The sequence below is a fragment of the Procambarus clarkii genome, chromosome 27 (genome assembly GCF_040958095.1).
Source record: "Procambarus clarkii isolate CNS0578487 chromosome 27, FALCON_Pclarkii_2.0, whole genome shotgun sequence".
NCBI classification, from domain to species: domain Eukaryota; kingdom Metazoa; phylum Arthropoda; class Malacostraca; order Decapoda; family Cambaridae; genus Procambarus; species Procambarus clarkii.
Genome location: NC_091176.1, coordinates 27693199 through 27716671, shown reverse-complemented (window position 1 = coordinate 27716671; position 23473 = coordinate 27693199). Strand labels below are relative to the sequence as shown.

General features: G+C 45.1%; 1 protein-coding gene across 12 annotated transcripts in view; it reads right to left on the bottom strand.

Moving 5' to 3' along the window:
* LOC123762557 (relaxin receptor 1) overlaps positions 1 to 23473 on the bottom strand; it is a 181329-nt gene that overhangs the window by 104625 nt on the left and 53231 nt on the right. For 10 of the 12 annotated variants that reach the window (XM_069332504.1, XM_069332503.1, XM_069332505.1 and 7 more), the window contains one exon: positions 1002 to 1133. In XM_069332504.1, the coding sequence (XP_069188605.1) occupies positions 1002 to 1133 (132 nt within the window). Of the gene's footprint in view, positions 1 to 1001; positions 1134 to 7203; positions 7353 to 23473 lie in introns of those variants that run through there. The other 2 variants (XM_069332499.1, XM_069332500.1) reach the window with 2 other exon arrangements.

Sequence of the window (23473 nt, the reverse complement as noted above, 5' to 3'; positions counted from 1 at the left end):
CATGACAAAGTTGACGCCCTTGCTAAGGTTGCAGTAAATAAAGACAGTATTGAACGGAATCTTGAGTTATCAAATAGGTCCCTTAAAAGTGTCATTAGACGAGAACTCCTGGATGGATTTGAAGTAGAACTGTGCAAACTGGAACTAGTAGGTCCATTGTTCATCACAATGAAATGTGTGAAGTAAAACATGTGTATGGGGCAAGTAACAAAGTCAGTAGACTAACAGATGTTGTCACAGCTCGTATAAGACTTGGCTACAAGTATCTCTGGCAGTTCGGCTTGTATAGGGATCTAGATGAAGTAAAGTGTAAAGTGTGTGGACAAAGACAGGGACACACACTCGAACACTATATCCTGAATTGTAGTAAAATTGAGCCATTTAGAGATAAATCTAAGCTCACGCTGTATGATATGGCAACCTATCTTATTACCATGGATAAATTACCTGAAATCCTTGCACTGTACCCACATTTTGCTTCCAGTAGATGAACGACATATGAGATTCAGAAACAAGTAGTGTATTGTGAGGACTAATAATAAACAGAAGCTACCCTATGACTGTAATATCCCCATTGGTCAAACTATTATGTATTAGCGATAAGACCTACCATTAATGTATGATGACTTACTGTAAATATGTAGCTCTTGTAATAACACTTTCTCTGTAACTAGCTGACATTGTAACTATAAGGTGTGAAGGATAGATGAAATTGTTTATGTAATAATCTAGGATGAGGTCTGATAAAGACCTTTTGTGCCCTCTTTAATGCTTTTTGCGCTACCGCTCACAGGATGAGTATGGGGTGCACAATAAACTAGCCGCCTCCGGCGGCAACAATCAATCAATCATCAGACGAGCACAACTCGTGGGAGAGACAACAGTCGTCACTACACACAACAGTCGTCACTACACACAACAGTCGTCACTACACACAACAGGTCGTCACTACACACAACAGGTCGTCACTACACACAACAGGTCGTCACGGTAACACTCACCATCCCACAGTAGTGGGTGGAGGACGGCTGGGGAGGTGAAGACCCGGCTGGGCAGGAGCAGCAGGAGCAGGTGGGTGGACAGGAGCAGCAGGGGTCGCCCAGGCCACGCCCTCATGCTGGTCACCCACACGTCTGTATAAGAGAGAAAACTTTTGATAGCATGAGAGTACATTAGTTTATGATCATACAAGCTTGAAGCTTGTATGATCTTCATTACGTTCAACCTGATGCGGTAAATTCTGAGAAAAGTAACATATTGAACAGGTAACACTAATGTGAACCCTTGTGAACACTTAATGTAGCGAGTAGAGAGGTGAACACCTTAACATTTGTGAACAGTGAGACATTGTAGCCTTTGACGAGGCAAATCACAATAATTGAGGCAATTTTCGAGTCAATGATCGCTGTGGGGGGACAAAACTGACGTGTGGCGGGTCGTGTTAGAATCACGACCTCATGTTGGGTGAGAGGGTCACCTTCCTCACCACATATGGAGGGAGAGGAGGAGGGAAGGAGGGAAGGACAGATATATTGAGAAAGGGGGAGCAAGGAGATGAGGATGGAGGGGAGGAGGGTCGACCACGGGGCCTTATTATTATTATTATTATTATTATTATTATGCTTATTATTATTATTATGCTGATCCACCCAACATGGGCGGATCAGCACCATTGAAATGAGTACCACGTGGCACACTGCCACAACGAACCCCCAACATGAGTCGCTCTTACATTCAGGCTCGACTCTTAAATTATACATTTTCCTTACTGTATCATAAAACATGCAATGATCACCACATAAAAAAAAAATAATACAATTCTACTCATCAAGCTTCCCCTTCAAAAGTCTGAAGAATTTTTGATGATGTCATGTGGTTTTTCTCAACAAATTTTGTTGTTTATAAGAGAGAGAGAGAGAGAGAGAGAGAGAGAGAGAGAGAGAGAGAGAGAGAGAGAGAGAGAGAGAGAGAGAGAGAGAGACAAGAGAGAGAGGGAGAGAGAGAGAGAGAGAGAGAGAGAGAGGGAGAGAGAGAGAGAGAGAGAGAGAGAGAGAGAGAGAGAGAGAGAGAGAGAGAGAGAGAGAGAGAGAGAGAGAGAGAGAGAGAGACTGGCATACACAGTTAGAAAGACAAAAGAAACACATAGGGTGCCCGGGCTAATCTATGCACTGTTGGGTATCCGATCTCTATATATGTATATCGATAAAATGGAATGCCTATTCAAAGTAGGCGACCAGATGCCTAAGGTCAGCCTCATCGAAGATGACACACGGGGTGTATGTATCATAGGTCAGTTCGGGTCTGCCCAAGTGCCGCCTTTTAAAGAAATATCAGCATCTATGGTGATCGCCTGCCATTCTCATGGTCTGAAATCAGAGACTTATTTTTGGTAGAGTTTTTAGCAGTTTTTTGCAATGCTTCACAATATTATATTTTCCTAGAGAAGAGGGGAAAGAGGGAAAGAGGGAAGGAGAGGAGGGAGGGAGAGGGGGAAAGAGGGATGGAGAGGGACGGAAAGGAGGGTGAAATTAAGGTGGATAGGGTGGGATAGCGGAAGAGATTAAGAGAGAGGGGAGAGAGACCCGGACAAAGCCCGTTTCCCCAGTTAGTGTAATATATATATATATATATATATATATATATATATATATATATATATATATATATATATATATATATATATATATATATATATATATATATTATATATATATGGAAAGGTGGTATGGGCAACACATAGGCGGCCCGAGGCCTGGACACCCCAGAGCTCTTTTTTTTTTCCTCTCTCTCTCTCTCTCTCTCTCTCTCTCTCTCTCTCTCTCTCTCTCTCTCTCTCTCTCTCTCCACTTTGTTTCTACTTGTTTCTCTTTTATTTTGTTAAGATTAATCTCAATTTCATTAGGAATGACATTGATTTCCACAGTGCAACTGCAAACAAGAGCTGTTATCTTGCATCAGCTCACTCACCAGGCCTTCCCTACAGACTCATGTATTTGATGAGATTATTATATGTATCACTTAGGAATAAGCAAACTTTTAATGCCAACTGTCTCCCCTCCTGGACGCAGACCGGGGGTAGTGGAGCAGCACTCGTGAGAGATAAAGGGGGTAGGGGGGTTGTGACCCAGCATGGGGGATACATACAAACGTATACACAGTGTATACGAACGCATGTATACCCTGACACACTATGGTGTGGAAGACTGACACCTGAGAAGCAGCGGGTGTTGGTGAAGGAGGGGGGGGGGGGGGGAAGTACGATATTATGAATATATATCACATGGCATTTCAAAGTATGAATGATTTTTTGTTTTAATTTGCAGACATTAATGAATGTTTTATATTATACTAAATAAAACAAATCCTGGATCCAATCGATATGATAATCCAAGAATTGTCGTTGGGGTTGCTGATGGCACCATGTTAAATGGCAATATGATAGGCGCGTACCCCACAGGCATCACGGTTCAAAGTTGGGTGAGGCTAGCTCCAAGCGTCTGGCCTCCAGCGACGAACAGACATTTCCATTAATATTGATAACCGTCATTTGATAAGCATATATAAAACATCACTACTGAATAAAATTGTGTATATATATGTATATAAAAATGTAGACGGAGGAGGTACTCAATTAAATTAACATTTTATTTACATTGGACCGCAAATCATTAATGATTTTTAGGCACGCGTTCCTGTCCAAACAAAAATTCTTCAGTCGTGTTTTGATCGTGGTAATTGGATTTCTTTTCAAGCTCTCTGACCACTAAAAATTTACAATCAAAATCTGATGTTTATGGAGTAATGTAACAGCTTGAGTTAAATCTTTGATGGAATTATTCCATGTATCTTATTGCAGTTCACTGGAGCTCTGGGAGCTGTGTCCTGTTCCTGGGTGTTGCTGGAAGCTCTGGGAGCTGTGTCCTGTTCCTGGGTGTTGCTGGAAGCTCTGGGAGCTGTGTCCTGTTCCTGGGTGTTGCTGGAAGCTCTGGGAGCTGTGTCCTGTTCCTGGGTGTTGCTGGAAGCTCTGGGAGCTGTGTCCTGTTCCTGGGTGTTGCTGGAAGCTCTGGGAGCTGTGTCCTGTTCCTGGCTGTTGCTGGAAGCTCTGGGAGCTGTGTCCTGTTCCTGGGTGTTGCTGGAAGTTCTGGGAGCTGTGTCCTGTTCCTGGGTGTTACTGGCAAGTCTGGGAGCTGTGTCCTGTTCCTGGGTGTTGCTGGAAGTTCTGGGAGCTGTGTCCTGTTCCTGGGTGTTGCTGGAAGTTCTGGGAGCTGTGTCCTGTTCCTGGGTGTTGCTGGAAGTTCTGGGAGCTGTGTCCTGTTCCTGGGTGTTACTGGCAAGTCTGGGAGCTGTGTCCTGTTCCTGGGTGTTGCTGGAAGTTCTGGGAACTGTGTCCTGTTCCTGGGTGTTGCTGGAAGTTCTGGGAGCTGTGTCCTGTTCCTCTGCGTTACTGGATGAGCTAAGAGCTGCGTCTAGTGTGTGTGTTATTGAAAGACTTGAGAGTGGTCTGCAGTTCAACATGTCACAGGATCTTACAACCATCTGTAAACATCCGAGTCATACAATAAGGACTTTTGGCAAAACCAAAATAAAACACTTCATTATCAAACAACTGCATCTAATAATCAACTGCCACTTCATTTCTATGTTCGTCCTTACTTCAACTCGACCGAAAGAGACCTGTCAAGTTTATGTGTCCGTTACTTAATGGAAAAGTGATTACTGAATGTTGGCATATTGCAAGTAAACTCCGGCATGAAGTTTGTGGCGTAATGTATCGCTCACTGTGTTGACTGCTAGACCCAAGCATGTACTTCATATGACCAACAGTTACATATATATATATATATATATATATATATATATATATATATATATATATATATATATATATATATATATATAATTTGAAGATCATTGGAACACATTCAATTTTGGGTGTTTTTGCTAGGTCACGACTGTGTGTTTACATTCATGAGCAGGTGTGTTTTAAGCCGTGTTCTGTCTCTCTGTGACCCTCGTGCATCCTCACCCTTACCTTAGCTACACCAGGAAGGTATCCTGGTAATCATGATCCATTTCAGAGACGCAGAGGTCTATACCATCATTGCAAGCTTCACACATAGTTATCATTCTTCACTTAGCTCCACACTGCTTAAATGTAGAGGTACACACACACACACACACACACACACACACACACACACACACACACACACACACACACACACACACATGGCAGAACCAAAATATACATTTAAGGTGCAAATCATTAATTCTGACAAGTATTCAGCTGGAGCAGAAGTCTACAGTTATAGTGGCATATATGTATACAATGATGATATGTCATTGGCTAGTTTCTAGTTCTCTCTGAGGGTCACCAGGGAGAATTTCTGTTTCCACAAGTGATTGTAACTCAGGACACTTAAATGTACAGCGAGTCAACAATCCTAGACCAATCTGTCTCCCACACGACGAAGCTGTCTCCCCTCTCCTCCCTCCCCCAGGAACTTGTACTTTTCTCGCGACGAAACTGTGTCTCTGGACGATAATTAAACCCTTAAGACGAAGAACTGTCCAAGATATCTTTCCCAAGACGAAGCCACACAACACACAAAATATTAAACGACATTAAGATCGCCTGTGCCTTTATCGAGAGTCTGTTGACAGAACTAGAGTTTGGCATCAGCTTTACCACTGTTGACAGAACCTCAGACTGGACGTGGAACTCCCCAGAAATACTGAAGACAAGAAACATCGCGGCCGCATTGTGTCTCACAACCGACACAGGCCCCGGGTTCGACTCCCACAGCAGAACAATTAAGACCCGCTTGGGACCTCTCCATTCACCTACTGCCTCTGTTCACCTAACAGTAAAATAGGAACCCGGGAGTTAGACAATTGTTGTGATTTGCATCCTGGGAAAGTCAGTAATTGGCCTAGAAGGAAATCAATTAGCCTAACAGGCTTTCTGTTCTCGGCAATGGGAAACCATTATGGCAATTTTCACTGGGGATGGCAACTGGACGGTACACTTCAAGCGACTCGTATATACATATACTCTGCCATATATATATATATATATATATATATATATATATATATATATATATATATATATATATATATATATATATAATTCTATACACTGCACGAAGCAAAGTTAATGTGCTAATCCAACCAGTGTATACAAATGTGGGTGGGCGCCACACACCGGAGCCCAGAAGGGGTGGAGAGCCGTAGAGTATCGACACTTCTCGTGAATGTCATAATTCTCTCCAGCTGTGACGAGTGTGAGAGTGATCACTTCCAAGACCCAGAGTACCGCTGCCTTTGGGCACCAAACACCCAGAATGATTCCAATTAACTTGTTCATATAGGAGCCCTGAAGGACACCCCTACCACACCACACCCACACACACCTGCCTCACACCTACACTCCCTTCAGGCACACCCCACACAACCCTCAGGCACATCTACACTCTCTGAAATATTTATCAATATTCCTGAAATAGATTTCCTTTTTTTTTTTTTTGCAAGGATTGGTTCGTTAACAATTAGTGAAGTTGTCTCCGGAGAGCGAGCTAGCCGGGTGACGGTCCTCGAGGTGACGGCGATGAAGCTGTTCTGCGTGTTGCCCGGGTAACCGGTCGTCAGGTGTTGAGGACGAGCAAGGCTGTAGGTATAGGTAGTGACGAAGTAGATGCTACGAAGTGGTGTAGATGTAGTAGGCGCTACATCTACATACACGCACTTCAAGATCCTCACTGTACAATATAATATGCAGTTCGTGGTAGACCACACCCCCCGGGCCCTTGAGAAACCAGTACCGGACCGGACAAACACGCATTTAGAAAGAACAAATGAGTGGATACAAGCGTACTGGCACGCAAACAAGCCACACGGAACAGATGACAGGATGAACAAACTCAACAGAAAGGCTCCCACAAACCACCTCCATGTGTACCAACCCCACCAACAGAGACCCCGCCACACGAGGTGGTGTTTACCAACCCCAGACACCCGCCTCTCCTCCGTACACCTCAATAAAGTATGAATGAAGTGTCGCACTCAACACACGACAAATGACATGCAAACACTCCACGACAAACTCCACTGAGAGAAATTATGACATGTTGACGGTGCACGATTTCAATATGCAACAATCACTCACCAAATGTGTATTGGTTCATGCAATACATCACACACCTGCTAGAGCGGAAGGTGGCGTTAAAGCCATCATACACCTGCTGGAGGGGAAGGTAGCGTTGGAGCCATTATATACTTGCTGGAGGGGAACGTAGCGTTGGAGCCATCATACACCTGCTGGAGGGAGGGTGGTGTCCATCATTCACCTGCTGGAGAGAAGGTGGCGTCCATCACACACCTGCAACACCCAGAGAACCTACACACATGACTCACCCATGGGGAAGCCTCCTCGGAAGGTCAGCCCAAGTGACCTCAGATCATTTAGCAGAGTCCTCCAAGTGCTGGCTAAATAGTTAGGTGTGCAAAACACTTTTAATTGAAAATTCCTCGTTAGGCTGAATCAGCTGGAAACAAAACCACTCCAAACATTCCCACAAGATTCGCACCCCCCACCCCCCCCCCCCTCCCCCTGATTCGGGGCGAGGCAAGAGCGTGTATATATATATATATATATATATATATATATATATATATATATATATATATATATATATATATATATATATATATATATATATATATGCCTGTAGGCTGTTAAGAGTTAGAGTATGCTAGGGGCAGGGCATAACCCAGCATAGGGAGAGGCAGCGCATTTACCCGGAGAAAGAACAGAAGATAATGTGTGTGTGATCTTTGAAATTCTCCATGTGGGATGTCTTAACAATTGCCAGTGTCTTGTCAATGATCGAGCCTCCCAATCCTCTGTGTTTAGATTGTTAACAACCGGTCATTAAGTAATAACATCTAGAGGAGAACTCTCAAGCCAAGCAATATGCTTCCTGTCTCATTGTTTGGTATATATATATATTCCCAGACAGGATGGTGGCAGCGTTTAGTTAAGCAGTTTTCTCTGTGGAGCGTGTCCTTGGTGAGGTGCCATTGGTTCTGGGTGTAACCAACAGTGGCACACCATAATTCAGGTCATAATATATTAACTACAAATTACCATTGTTACAATAACTTGTATTATACAGGGTTTTAATCCAGTGTTACCAGAGTTTAATGACCAAGTGTATAACTAGTGTTGCAAAGTGTTACTAAGGGCAAGCAACAGGAAGTGTTACTTGGATAGTTCAGTATTATCAAGGTTTAGTATAATCTAGTGTTACACACCTGCTGGAGGGTGGGTGGTGTTGGAGCCATCATACACCTGCTGGAGAATAACTTGCTATAACGTCCAATAACATACACAAATGACCTATTGAAAATAGGTGTGATAATTTCTGAACGTTTTAACAAGTTATTAACAAAGACTAAGAAAAGGCTCTGTATTCACCTATTTGTACCTGCAGGACCGAGTATTTGGCTCTTGGGTCCCGCCTTTCTAGCCACAAGTTGTTAAAAGCAAAGACTCCTGCCGTACTTAACTATCACATCTTGTTTTAAAATAATGAATAGTGCTGGCTTCCACAACCTGCTCCTTTAGTTCATTCCATTTTCCCACTACTCTCACGCAAAAAACAAACCTTTCTAACATCTCTATGACCCATCTGATTTTCCAGCTTCCACCCATGTCCCCTCGTTCTGTTGGCATTCCTTGTGAACATTTCATCTTCTTTTACTGTCAATCCCCCTAAGTATTTTATATATTGCAATCATATCTCCACGCTCTTTGTTTTTTCTAGCGTCATCAGGTTCAGTTCCTTCAGTCGCTATTTATACCTCATCCTTCGCAACACTAGGACGAGCCTCGTCGTCGGTGTCGTCGTGTGAGTGTGTGAGAGAGGACGAAGGCAGAGGAGCCCCCCCCTCACAAGAGCGACCCAGTCCTCGCCAGCAATAAACGCGACGCTCAAAAGATACACCTTAATTGAATGTTGTTTTATCTTGTTAGGCAGAAAGCTTGGCCAATATCCGGGCGCCTCGCAGACTGTATACACCGGGTATGATGGCTGCCACACTCGGGGGAAAGTTTACACCAAACTAAGGCTGCCATCTTTGCGGGGGGGGGGGGTTATGAATATGTCTGGTTTTGGCTGGGGAGGGCAGCACCACTAGGGGTGGTTATCTTGAGATGATTTCGGGGCTTAGCGTCCCCGCGGCCCGGTCCTCGACCAGGCCTCCTTTAGAGGTGAACTGACACGTCTTTGGTGAACTGGGGAACGTATTATGGATAACTGGGAAGGAGTTGTGGGAAACTGGGAGAAGAACTATGGGTAAACTGGGAACGGCCTTGGTAAAAAGGTGTCCCGTGGGTGATCAGGCGTGAGTCGTGAGTAAGACCGTTGGAGACTCAGTGAAGGTGACTGTCTTCACTAAACCTGGGAAAGAGTGGGATTGAACGGGGGATCTGGAGAAAGTTAGAATGAACTTTTGATGATCTTGGGATAAAATGAAGTACAGCTTGTGTGTGTGTGTGTGTGTACTCACCTATATGTACTCACCTATATGTGCTTGCAGGATCGAGCATTGACTCTTGGATCCCGCCTTTCTAGCTATCGGTTGTTTACAACAATGACTCCTGTCCCATTTCCCTATCATACCTAGTTTTAAAAGTATGAATAGTATTTGCTTCCACAACCTGTTCCCCAAGTGCATTCCATTTTTCTACTACTCTCACGCTAAAAGAAAACTTCCTAACATCTCTGTGACTCATCTGAGTTTCCAGTTTCCACCCATGTCCCCTCGTTCTGTTATTATTACGTGTGAACATTTCATCTATTTCCACTTTATCAATTCCCCTGAGTATTTTATATGTCCCTATCATATCTCCTCTCTCCCTTCTTTTCTCTAGTGTCGTTAGGTTCAGTTCCTTCAGCCGCTCTTCATATCCCATCCCTCGTAACTCTGGGACAAGCCTCGTCGCAAACCTCTGAACCTTCTCCAGTTTCTTTATGTGTTTCTTCAGGTGGGGGCTCCATGATGGCGCGGCATACTCTAAGACGGGTCTCACGTAGGCAGTGTAAAGTGCCCTAAAAGCTTCCTCATTTAGGTTTCTGAATGAAGTTCTAATTTTCGCCAGTGTAGAGTACGCTGCTGTCGTTATCCTATTTATATGTGCCTCAGGAGTTAGATTAGGTGTCACATCCACTCCCAGGTCTCTTTCTCGAATCGTTACAGGTAGGCTGTTCCCCTTCATTGTGTACTGTCCCTTTGGTCTCCTGTCACCTGATCCCATTTCCATAACTTTACATTTACTGGTGTTAAACTCCAGTAGCCATTTCCCTGACCATCTCTGCAGCCTGTTTAAGTCCTCTTGGAGGATCCTACAATCCTCGTCTGTCACAACTCTTCTCATTAATTTTGCGTCATCTGCAAACATTGACATGTATGATTCCACTCCTGTAAACATATCATTTACGTAAATTAGAAAGAGGATTGGTCCCAGCACCGATCCTTGAGGTACTCCACTTGTTACTGTTCGCCAGTCCGACTTTTCGCCCCTTACCATTACCCTCTGGCTCCTTCCTGTTAGGTAGTTCTTCACCTATACTAGGGCCATACATACTAGTGGAACATACATACTAGTGTGTGTGTGTGTGTGTGTGTGTGTGTGTGTGTGTGTGTGTGTGTGTGTGTGTGTGTGTGTGTGTGTGTGTGTGTGTATATGTGACCCCCCCCTTCCCCTCCACCTCACACCACTGCCAATCGGCGTATCTGACAGCTAACTACAGGATAATACACAACATACGCAATTCAAATCTATACTTATCTTAAAATAGAAATAATTACCACGAAATTTCTTATGTGACTGAATATGTGCGTGTGTGAGTGTGTGTGTGTGTGTGTGTGTACTCGCCTAATTGAGCGAGTACACATACACACAACATAACAAAGCAGGTACAGTAATGTGTTCACATTATTGTATTTCTTTCCACCTGCATGTACAGTTGTCAGGCGTCTAATTATATTGCTCCAAGCTTATTATATTTATATCATATCTATATATAAGCCTGCATAATGTATTACCTTTAACAACCTAATTTGGTTCATTGTATTTACTGACAACTCTTAGGCAATATTATATATATATATATATATATATATATATATATATATATATATATATATATATATATATATATTATATATATATATATTATATATATATATATATATATATATATATATATATATATATATATATATATTATTAGTATATTTTGGTAGCAGTCTTTCTTGTAAACATGTGTTGTTGAATATGACCGAAAAGGTAAGATTAATAATTCTAACACGAATCTTCTCAATATTTCTTAAGTTTTTTTTCACTGTCACAGGGGGAGAGGTAGGTAGAGTGAGAGGTAGAGTGACAGGTAGGGTGAGAGGTAGGGTGAGAGGTATAGTGAGAGGTAGGGTGAGAGGTAGGGTGAGAGGTAGAGTGAGAGAGAGTAACGTTGGGTGAGAGATAGGGTGAGAGGTATAGTGAGAGGTAGGGTGAGAGGTAGAGTGAGAGAGAGTGTAACGTTGAGTGAGAGATAGGGTGAGAGGTAGAGTGAGGAGACAGCACCGGAAGGAGTGCGGGCCTGGGAGAGTGTCTGTTCACCCATTTCTGCCGGCAGGATCCAGCTACAACTCTTGGTAGCCGTAGTCATGGTGGTGATGGTGGTAGCGGTAGTCATGGCGGTGATGGTGGTAGCGGTAGTCATGGCGGTGATGGTGGTAGCGGTAGTCATGGCGGTGATGGTGGTAGCGGTAGTCATGGTGGTGATGGTGGTAGCGGTAGTCATGGCGGTGATATCAGTGAAGGTCACTACCAGGAAAACTAGCGCCGGCAAATCATCTAATGAACTACCACACAAATATTATGTTGACAATTAACACAAAGATCAACACACAGCGGTAAGGCGGACACTGGAGCCGATTGTGTCGTGTCTGGGGGGGGGGAGGGGCAAATACCTAATGAAACGTAAGAGGGAAGGAAAGGAGTGAGAGAGAGAGAGAGAGAGAGAGAGAGAGAGAGAGAGAGAGAGAGAGAGAGAGAGAGAGAGAGAGAGAGAGAGAGAGAGAGAGAGAGAGAGAGAGAGAGAGATATTGAATACAAAGTACACAACGTGTAAAGGAAAACATGACATAAACGATATAAATGTTTGTTTACGTGTGACGTCATACTAAGAAAGCTTGTGTTAATGTGTATGTTCCGTCCTCATTAAGATCAGCTGTGAATATAGTCGGTTTCAACTGGCGTTATCTTCACACCAATAGAAGTCAGTGCCCGATTAAACAAACACAAGAGATAAACATAATTAGGTGTTGAATTCGAGTATTGGACTCTAATATACTCCAACCGATAAATTACTTTTTTTTTAGAAAACAATGATGCAAGACACGTTTTGGTAAACAGGAATATGACCAGACACCGGAAACTAAGACGCCACGGGTGTATGAGGAGGGGGGAACAAGCCAGGGGTTTAGGAGGGTAATTAGTCACCACGGACCCATGAGGAGCAGCAAGAAGCTGACCTCTTGCTGTGTGAGGACTGGTCGCGGGGATACGGGCAAGCTGAATGGTCCCTGGCGTCGTCAGGACCATTCACGAACCTCCCACGTTCAAGCATACTAATTGGGTGCTCGCCGGTGGGTCAAGTGACAGCTGGTGCTTCGGTGTGATGGTCCTGGTGCGCAGGGTGCGAGAATGGTCCCTATATAGGTTCTCTGAGCAGTGATGGTTGCTTGGGGCCATTCGCCGGCCGCTGTGTCGGACGGTGGTAAGACTAAATGGGTAGTAACTTGTTTCTCGGTGCGTGCTGGTGCTGTGCCTGGGTCGTGTGCGGACGACGACCTTCCTTTTCCTTGTGAAGGATTACCGGGTGAGGCGGCAGGTGGTAGAGAGCGAGCACCGGGGGAAGACTGGAGAGGAGCGGAGGCTGCGGAAGTCCCCCCAGCAGCATCTCTGGTGACTACAGCCGTCTCCGCCAGGGTAATGTGTGGAAGATGTGTCACGCGATTATTACTTCTTGTCATGGTTGAAGGTCTTGGTCTTGGTCTTGGGTCTGGTTCTGTTTCTTGGTCTTACTCATATTCTTTGAGACGCGCATCATTTACATAGATGTTAGAAAGATTCAGTTAGCGTAATAGTGGGAAAATGGAATGAACTAAAGGTCCAGGTTGAAAAAGCAAACTACATTCATAGTTGTAAAAGCAGACATGATTGGTAAATTGACCAGAAATCATTGATTTAGACATTCGGCGGTTGGAAAGACGGGGTTCAAGAGCTAATGCTCAATCCTTTAGGCAAATATGTGGGTTCACACACTTATACACACACTCGCACGCATACACATGCGGTGGAAGCTGAGTACCCAAATGAGCCACAGAGACGTTAGAAAGAACTTTTTCAATATCAGAGTAGTTAGTAAATGGAATGCACTAGGAAGTGATGTGGTGGAGGCTGACTCCATACACAGTTTCAAATGTAGATATGACAGAGCCCAGTAGGCTCAGGATTCTGTACATCAGTTGATTAATGGTTGAGAGGTGGGACCAAAGAGCCAGAGCTCAACCCCCACAAACACAATTAGGTGAGTACACACACACACACACACACACACACACACACACACACACACACACACACACAAACACACACACACACACACACACTCACACACCCGTCTAAACGAACACACAGTGTATATACACACGTCAACACAATTAATATGTTGATGTTATTACAAGAAAAAAGGCAAAGTTCTCACCTTACAACATACTTTCCCCATCAAAACTTAGTAATATTAAGCCAGGCTGGAGTAACTCTCCGCCTCCCGCCGAAAGCTTTCCCATTAAAATATGAAAGCTGACAATGGTGTCTGAAGCCTCATGAGTGGCCCACCCAGTTACGAGAACAGTTTCACGTGAAACTGCAGAAGGCCTTTTGAGCCACGTGCTCCTGTTTACATCCACCCAAATTCATTTATACGCATTTGTCTAACCATCGCTTAAGACAGCGCTGCAACCACCAACGCCGCCTCATCAATCACTAGCACTGCCATCAATCACCGTCTTCAACACTGCTGTCATCAGTATCAACACCAGAGGACCTGTTGACCGACCCCGCTCTTGAGCTGAGTTCACTGAGGAGGGTTGATGCCTCTCCACTACTCTAACACCTATGCCCCCCCCCCCCACGAGAGGTCACACCCAAGGAAGCCTCCTCCAGAGGTCAGCCCGGCTGACCTCTGGATCGTCTTGCAGAGTAAATTGAAATATTTCCTGGCTAGACCCTAGTGAGCTGGTTCCAAGTTGACGATATTAATGACGATAGTCTTGTCAAACAAACTTAATGGAAAATTCTTGAGTGTTTTTGCACGTGGGGACCAAACCACCTACAAGCCCCAATGGTAGGTAGCAACAGCAAATCCTTCCCCACCCCCCACCCCTTTTCCCTTTTTTACCAGCTAATATGAGGTAGCGTATCTTAGTGGGCGTGTATATATGTATGCCTGTTGGGCAGTTCAGAGTTCCGACCTACAGTTCAGAGTACAAGTACAAGACCTCCTCATGGAGGCCACCTCACCAAACTCGAACGACAACACGACTCACCCAAAGTCTCAGCCAAAGAAAAAAACGGAAGTCCTAGAGGTCTCACTAACCTATCAGCTCCTTAACTGTTACAGCCAGTCCTCCGAGGCTGTAATCCACCATGAAGACCCCCATCCATCCATCCATCCATCCACAGATCTCTAGTATTAGCTATCGGTACTGGTAATGGCTCGAAATGGTGGTGGTGATCACGTCCACTTACGGGCTATTTATGTCCGTGCCACCTTTACGGTGCCTTAATCTTTAGCAATCAATCAGTTCAGAGTTCAACCCGTCCTCGACTCAAGTCCATTCCATCCAGCGGTCGACCCCACAGACGCGTTCATAAATTTTAACATGCTGTTCATTCAAAATGGGAATTTTCTCAAATATAAATTATATTATAATATATTAGCATATTGTGCATATATAGGCATAGGTTAGGTTAGGTGTTTAGGTTCTGTTGGCGATTATTTGTATTTGTAGTATGTGGGTGAAGCATTTACAGCGTTGTGGTTCGAACAAAATTCGTCAGTGAAGCACTTGATCCGGAAGTGTTCGAACGTCATCAGTTGAGAGTCGTGTGTAAACCGTTTTTCATTCATAAACAGCTGGGGTTTGGCGTGTGCATGGAATCACTTTTGGGTCTTTGTTTGGAGGACGGGCTGCAGAGTTAGTGCTGGGCGCGAAACATCCGAGTGGACCGCAGGGGTCAGATTCAGGAAGCAGTTACACAAGTACTTACGAACGTGTACATCTTTCCTCAATCTTTGACGGCTTTGGTTACATTTATTAAACAGTTTACAAGCATGAAAACTTGCCAATCAACTGTTGTTATTGTTATAAACAGCCTCCTGGTGCTTCGGAGCTCATTAACCGTTTAATAATTGTAAACAAAGCCGCCAAAGCTTGAGAAAAGATAAACAGGTTCGTAAGTGTTTGCGTAACTGCTTCGTGAATCTGGCCCCAGGTCACCACGCGGCAAAGGGAGAGGCAGTGAATCCACCCGAGTCGAAGGGCAGGATCCAGAAGGCAATGTGTGTGATCTTTGATATCAGTCCGTCCGTGGAGGATATCTTAACAACTGCCAGTGTTAGGGTACGGACTAAAGTTGGCGAATATTATAATTTTGTCCTAATAAACTCTGTGTTCAATTTCCCATCTGTACTTGTCAATTATTGAACCTCTCCATTCTCTGTGTTCAGATTGTTAACAACTGATCAGTAAATAACGACATCTAGAAGAGAATTCTCAAAGCCAAGTAATGCTTCCTGTCTCATTGCTTGATATCATTTAAGGCAGGATGGTAGCAGCATAGCGTAGTTAATAAGCTTTTCTCTGTGTAGCATTTTCCTTGAAAATGTACCATTGGTTCCGGGTGTAAAACATTAGTGTTATACTTACTATTTAAATAGTGTTGCAAAATAAAAGTGTTACCAATTGCTATCAATAGGAAGTGTTAGTTACCTTTGGTAACCTTAGCAAAGGTTAAGGTTACCTTTAGTCAGTCAAAGGTATAGTTTAATCAAGTACTACCACTCTCCCGACAAGAATCCTCAGACTGCGAGCAGCCGCATCTAACAACCTGGTTAACCAGACTACCAAACAGCAGGCCTGGTCAGAAACCGAGCCTGCAGGGACATGGATCCTCGTAACCATCTCAAAGTCACAGTCAAAAGAATGAATCAAATTCACACACAGCCCAAGAGTTTTGAAAAGAGTATCATATTAAGCAAAGTAGAACAGCAATATAAATGTTTATTGAAGAGGGAGTAATCTTGCTCCTCGAGGTAAAACTCAGCCGCCAGGCAAAATCCAATCAGGATAAAAGGTCAAACTTCTTGAAGATAATGTGATTCTTGGCAGCCATCTCCGGCCGCTGCGTTATTAGGGGCTACGGTGGCCGCTCCAGGTGGAGTTGTTCCCTGGTCCTGTGACTGATACGTCAGGCTGCCTCCAACAGCCTGGCTGACCACCCCACCAACCTGGTGGACAGGGACAGGTTCTCCCTGTCTCCCTGGGAGAACCTGTCAAGAGATATGGGTACATTGCAACCGCTGCATATTTATATTTTGGTCTCACAGACGTCGTGAACACTTTCTTTAATGCTTCACTGTTCCCATTCTCAGCCTCTGGATTTGATCCCTAACCTTCAGCGTCCTTTTAGTAAATTTACAGAAAATAACATTTTTACACTATATAAATTTATATACATAGTGTAAAAAAATTGTTTTTACACTATGTCTCTTGTCCACAATCCCTCTCTCAAGGTGTTTATGTCTGTCTGTCTCCTCACTGATGTGTTTCTTGCGTGTTAGTGGTGCTGTTCGTCGGAGGGTTGGGCCTCTTCCTACAGCCCGTCCTCCTAACGTTTCCCCAACGTCAAGAAACTGTCGTACTAAAGTCCAGTCTCCTAACCTACCAGAGGACCCAAAACAGAAAACGGGACATTATGTTAATTTCGCGAGCGGCTTCCAAGTTTCGTCTGTGTTAGTGCCACAATATCAAACATCTTAGGCTGAGTTATATTTTTAGCTTTAATACTGTTTTTTGTATCTCACTCCATCTATGTCAGTTATCTCACTCTATCTATGTCAGTATATACGATTTTCAGGAACATGTTCCCTCTCCCTTTGTCCTTTTCTCCCTCACCGTCCTATGACGATTTTGTTGGGTTTTATGAACCATTTCACAGGTTCCCTCATCCCCCTATCATATTTTGTAACAAGGTGATGGAGATCGGGAAAGCCTGTGAAATAGTACATAATACCTCGATATATACATTGGTAGTGAACCTCTAGGAGCAGAACAGACGTTGATGGTGGACACATTATAGTTATATAAGGGAAGTGCTTGAATGCTTATTGGCATGTAAGATACAGTGTAAGGTGAGAGATTGAGTTCTTCTTATGTTAGGGGATACTTATGTAGATATTTCAGCCCCAAGCAGAGTTTCATATACTTTTACGGTTGAGGATACAGTATTGTTGAGACAGGATTTCAGCCCCAAGCACTGAGGGAGTAGTAAGTGGTAAGCCAAGAGTTGGGCAGCTACTTGGTATGGACAGTTGGTGAAGCCTGGATATGATATTGTAGTGCTACAGGGTTGTAGCAATTTGGAGTGTTGCATAGTCATATTGCTTATCATATGTTTTTATTATATACATTCATTAATGTATTAAATGTTGTGTATGATAGCTGGCTTTTGCTCTTGTCCTCGTGATGTTTCCCAGAAAGTGAGAGAGAGTCACGGCTGCGGGTAGGGTGACAGTAGACTAATTCACAAAAGGGGGATTTAGGAGATCATTCCAAACAAGGAGAGAGAGTGGGGAGTCACGGCGGCTCAAATAGGGTGTGTGTACACAAGACAACGAGGCCCGTTTTGGAGCTGCACCCCTAAATATGTGATTTTGAACCCCCTCTCCAAGATCAAGAGGCAAACAGGGTGATCTCCTAGGTAAATTGCAAGCACCCCATTGCTGGTCGACCGACGGTAGGGGGAGTGTGGCTGCCAAGGTCGGCTGTTTGCTCTGTCAGGGAGTGGTTGGGGACGTTGTCTGCCTGTACGCAAGTAATAGTCTGGTGCAACAACCAGAGCTCCCTTTTGAGGTTTAAATCCCCCCCCCCCTTCCGATAGAACATTAGGTACTCCCTTATCCAGTGGAGTACCTTCCCTTTCACTCCTGCCTGCATCTCCAGTTTATGCACCAGTCTCTCATGTAGCACTGTGTCAAAGGCTTTCTGATAATCCAAATATATGCGGTCTGCCCAGCTCTCTCTTTCTTGCCTGATTTTTGTTGCCTGGTCATAGAATTTAATCAATCTCGTGAGGCATGATCTGATATACCTGAACCCATGCTGATGTTTTGATACAAAGTTCTTCCACTCCAGATGTTCCACTAGTTTTTTTCGCACAATCTTCTCCATCACTTTGCATGGTATACAAGTCAGTGACATTGGTCTCTAGTTCAGTGCCTCCAGTCTATCCCCCTTCTTAAATATCGGGACTACATTAGCCATCGTCCAGGTTTTTGCCAGTTCACCTGTCACCAGTGATTTGTTATACACCATGGCGAGTGACTGACACAGAGCTTCAGCTCCTTCGTTCAGTATCCAAAGTGAAATTTCATCCGGGCCTATAGTCTTTGTCACTTCCAACTCTAGGAGATGCTTCCTTACCTCCCCACTGGTAATCTCAAACTTATCTATAGTGTTTGGTTAGATCTTCCCTCTCCTATCTCTGAGACTTCCCCTTGCTCTACTGTGAAGACCTCCTGAAATTTTTTATCGAGTTCCTCACACACCACCTTGTCATTTGTAATGAATTCGTCTGCCCCTATCCTCAGTTTCATTACCTGTTCCTTCACTAATGTTTTTCTTTTGATGTGGCTGTGCAGCAATTTAGATTGAGTCTTTGCCTTACTTGCTCTGTGTGTGTGTGTGTGTGTGTGTGTGTGTGTGTGTGTGTGTGTGTGTGTGCGCGCGCGCGTGCGCTCACCTACCCTATCCTCATATTATGACATGTAATTTGGGGCGGTTTTACAGCCCCTCACACTCAAGTGCTTCCTGAGCCACATTTTGAATCCCAGGTTGAACTTGTTTTTCCCAGTCATGCACGCCGCAAGCTCCCCCCCCCCACCCCCTTCACCCCTTTCACTCTTCCCCATCATCCTTACACCCTCCCTAACCCCCTCCTCCCCTCACCCACTCCTAATCTGCGTCTCTTCCGCACCACGTACCTCCCTATCTTAATTCCCTCTCCTGCCTACCTTCTCTCTCCCTCCCTCCCTCCCATTCCACCCTCCAGTTCTACTTCCCCCCTACTATTTCCCATCCCCCCGTCCCCTATTCCCCTCCACGTCACCTCACCAGTTCACCTTCATGCCATCTCCTCCTCCTCCCCCTCCTCTTCCTGTTGATCACCCACGCCTCATGGGTCGTTCCCCCTACCCACCAGTCCCCTTCATTCTGTCTTCCCATCCTCCCTCAGTCCCTCCCCCGCTCCTTCCAGCCTAGTCAACACCTTGGACGGCAGATATAGCCTAACCTGCTCTATTCTTATAGTGTTTTATTATCTCGATAAAGTTAGCTTGAACACCTCACATCTACCCGCCCATCTGATAACAGCCAGCTAGCCACTCAGCAAACTACTCAGCCAGCCAGAAAGGCGAACCAGCCACTCAGCCAGCTACTCAGCCAGCCAGAAAGGCGAACCAACCACTCAGCCAGCCACTCAGCCATCCAGCCAGCCATCCAGCCAGCCAGCCAGCCAGCCAGCCTTGAAGGCACTCCACCAAGCCCGGGGGCGCCATCCAACCATTCCAGCAGAAAGATGGATCCGAGACTGGCGTTATCACTTCCTACCCGAGCCCCAAAGCAAATCTAATCTGAAGGTGCTCGTTACTTCAGGAATATATTCATTCTTCTCTGGTGTTGGCATCTCGCTCCTCCTCCCACGCCGGCCCTCACACGTGAGGGCGCACCACTGGGCGGCCAGGTGGATGGGTAATTGAGAGGGACGATAGGCGGCTGACTATAGACGATTGGGTTGGTTGGTGCAGTGGTAGATGGGTAGGGGACTGGGCGGGTTCGACTTGGTAGGTAGGTGGGTTACTGGATGGGATAGCAGGTGGGGTGATAGATGTGATGGATGATCCTGGGATGAAACTGTTTGGTTAGACTGATGGGTACGTAGGTAGGCAAGTGAATGGGATGGGTGGTGGGTTGAGGGTTTGGTGAGCCTAGGGGCAGGTCAGTATAAGATGGGCGACTGAGTTGATAGGTGAGCTTGACGGTGGATAAAGACTGATGAACCCTAACCTAACCTTCCCAGTACTGCCATGGCTCTCACTGGAATATACTTTGGTGTTTGAGAATCAAAACCTAATCCCCTCCCCCCCCCCCCCACACACACTTGACAGTTGAGAGGCGGGACCAAAGAGCCAGAGCTCAACCCCCGCAAGCACAAGTTGGTGAGTACACAGGAGGCCAATATGAGCCCACAGCACCGCACATGTACACATTGTACACCATCATAAGGCCACTGTGGTAAGGTGTTACTGTAATAATCTCTCATACGGGGTAATTATGTACCAAACTGCCCGAACCTAACCTAACCGTGGACCCACGGACAGAAAACGTGACAACCCGTCAATTTTGCGAGCCGCTATGGTTTATAGTACATCATATTTTGACGTTGGGGGATTTTGCCATCAATACACGATGCGTTATTTGAGAGCGCAGGATGCTTGTTTACGTCAGCTAAGGTAGCCCTTGAATCTACCTTTACCTGGTTCACTGTGTCACACACACTGTGTGTGTGACCACTTTACACACACACACACTCACTTTACACACACACACTCACTTTACACACACACTCACTTTACACACACACACACACACACACACAGAGAATATTGAACACGGCGGAATTGGACGTTCAGCTGAGCAACTGAGAATATTGTGAGCGATGCTCGGCCTTCTCCGTCTCGTAATGAGGCCATTTGGGTTATTAGAGAATATTGGAGATCGATGTTAGAAGCACCGGAGGTCGTTAGTATTGCCGGAGTGATGGTTGCTATCACAGGTCATTGGTTACGCGCAGAGGTCATACGTCAACCCGCTCTCGTACAACCAAGAGGCAACAGTTTACATGTATATTGCGACGGGTCGGTGGCGGAGGATGGCAGGGCAGGGTGTGGTGTCCTAATAAGGGAATATACGGAGTTTGGGACTGTGGTTCTCGTACAAGACAGCACAAATATGACTTATTGCTTATAATCAATATTTCGCTAACGAATAAGTACACAAGTGGTATATGCCAAGTTATATTTGTTTTTGAAGGCACTAACTCTTCCTCTTGATTTGACTGATGAAGATTAAGCCACCCAAAAGGTGGCACGGGCATGAATAGCCCGTAAGTGGTGGCCCTTTTGAGCCATTACCAGTATCAAGAGCTGATACTGGAGATCTGTGGAGGTGCGACTGCGCCCTGCGTGACGGGAGATGTCTCCCATGTTGATTTGCTATACACAAGTTTTAAATATTAGGAATTTCTTTTTCAGTTTTTTAAATAATAGAGATTTTATACAAAATTTGACAATATCCTGAGTTACTTTACAATTTATTTAAATATTTTAGTTTTGTTTTATTATTTTTATAAAACTGTAATATCAATACAGGTATAGGTTAAGTACTAATTGTAATTAAGAAGCAATAAAATGCTTTACGTACTAAGAAAGTTAAGGTCGTGGTTTTCTATTCAGCTTTTCAGGTAAACTCAAATATTCACAATAAATTAGTATATCATATATGTATTTATTCATATACAAAATAGTGACTATAACCAAGCGCGATAAAAAGTTGCAGAGGTCAGCTGCGACGGTCAGCGGTCCCGTAGGAACCGTAGGTCGTTGGTATAACCCCCCCCCCCTCTGTTGTCGTTGGTATAAATCCCCCCCTGTTGTCGTTGGTATAAATCCCCCCCCTGTTGTCGTTGGTATAAACCCCCCCCCCCTGTTGTCGTTGGTATAACCCCCCCTCTGTTGTCGTTGGTATAACCCCCCCCCTCTGTTGTCGTTGGTATAAACCCCCCCCCCCTGTTGTCGTTGGTATAACCCCCCCCACTGTTGTCGTTGGTATAAACCCCCCCCCTGTTGTCGTTGGTATAACCCCCCCCCCTGTTGTCGTTGGTATAACCCCCCCCCCTGTTGTCGTTGGTATAACCCCCCCCCCTGTTGTCGTTGGTATAACCCCCCCTGTTGTCGTTGGTATAACCCCCCCCCCCCTTGTTGTCGTTGATGGCCGTTGTAAAACTTCAGATCTCCTTAAATATGATAGAATTTTGGTACGAACCAGACAATATTGGCCAAACCATAAGCACAGTGAAGAACAATTGTAAATTATTTGAATTCGACTGCCGAAGAAAACTGGAAGCTATTTGCTTGTTGAGATTTGGAAATGTCCAACATGGCCATGTTGGACACATGGCCATGGTGGACACATGGCTATGTTGGACACATGGCCATGTTGGACACATGGCCATGGTGGACACATGGCTATGTTGGACACATGGCCATGTTGGACACATGGCCATGTTGGACACATGGCCATGGTGGACACATGGCTATGTTGGACACATGGCCATGTTGGACACATGGCCATGTTGGACACATGGCCATGTTGGACACATGGCCATGGTGGACACATGGCCATGTTGGACACATGGCCATGGTGGACACATGGCCATGGTGGACACATGGCTATGTTGGACACATGGCCATGTTGGACACATGGCCATGTTGGACACATGGCCATGTTGGACACATGGCCATGGTGGACACATGGCCATGTTGGACACATGGCCATGTTGGACACATGGCCATGTTGGACACATGGCCATGTTGGACACATGGCCATGTTGGACACATGGCCATGGTGGACACATGGCCATGTTGGACACATGGCCATGTTGGACACATGGCCATGTTGGACACATGGCCATGGTGGACATATGGCCATGTTGGACACATGGCCATGTTGGACACATGGCCATGTTGGACACATGGCCATGTTGGACACATGGCCATGGTGGACACATGGTCATGTTGGACACATGGCCATGGTGGACACATGGCCATGATGGACACATGGCCATGTTGGACACATGGCCATGGTGGACACATGGCCATGTTGGACACATGGCCCATGAGTTGGTCGTAAACAGCTGTGTCCAACTGCTTACGTCTCACGTAAACTGGAGCTAGTTCATCTCCCTCCAGTGGAGATGAAACACCCGGTGAAGCTGTGT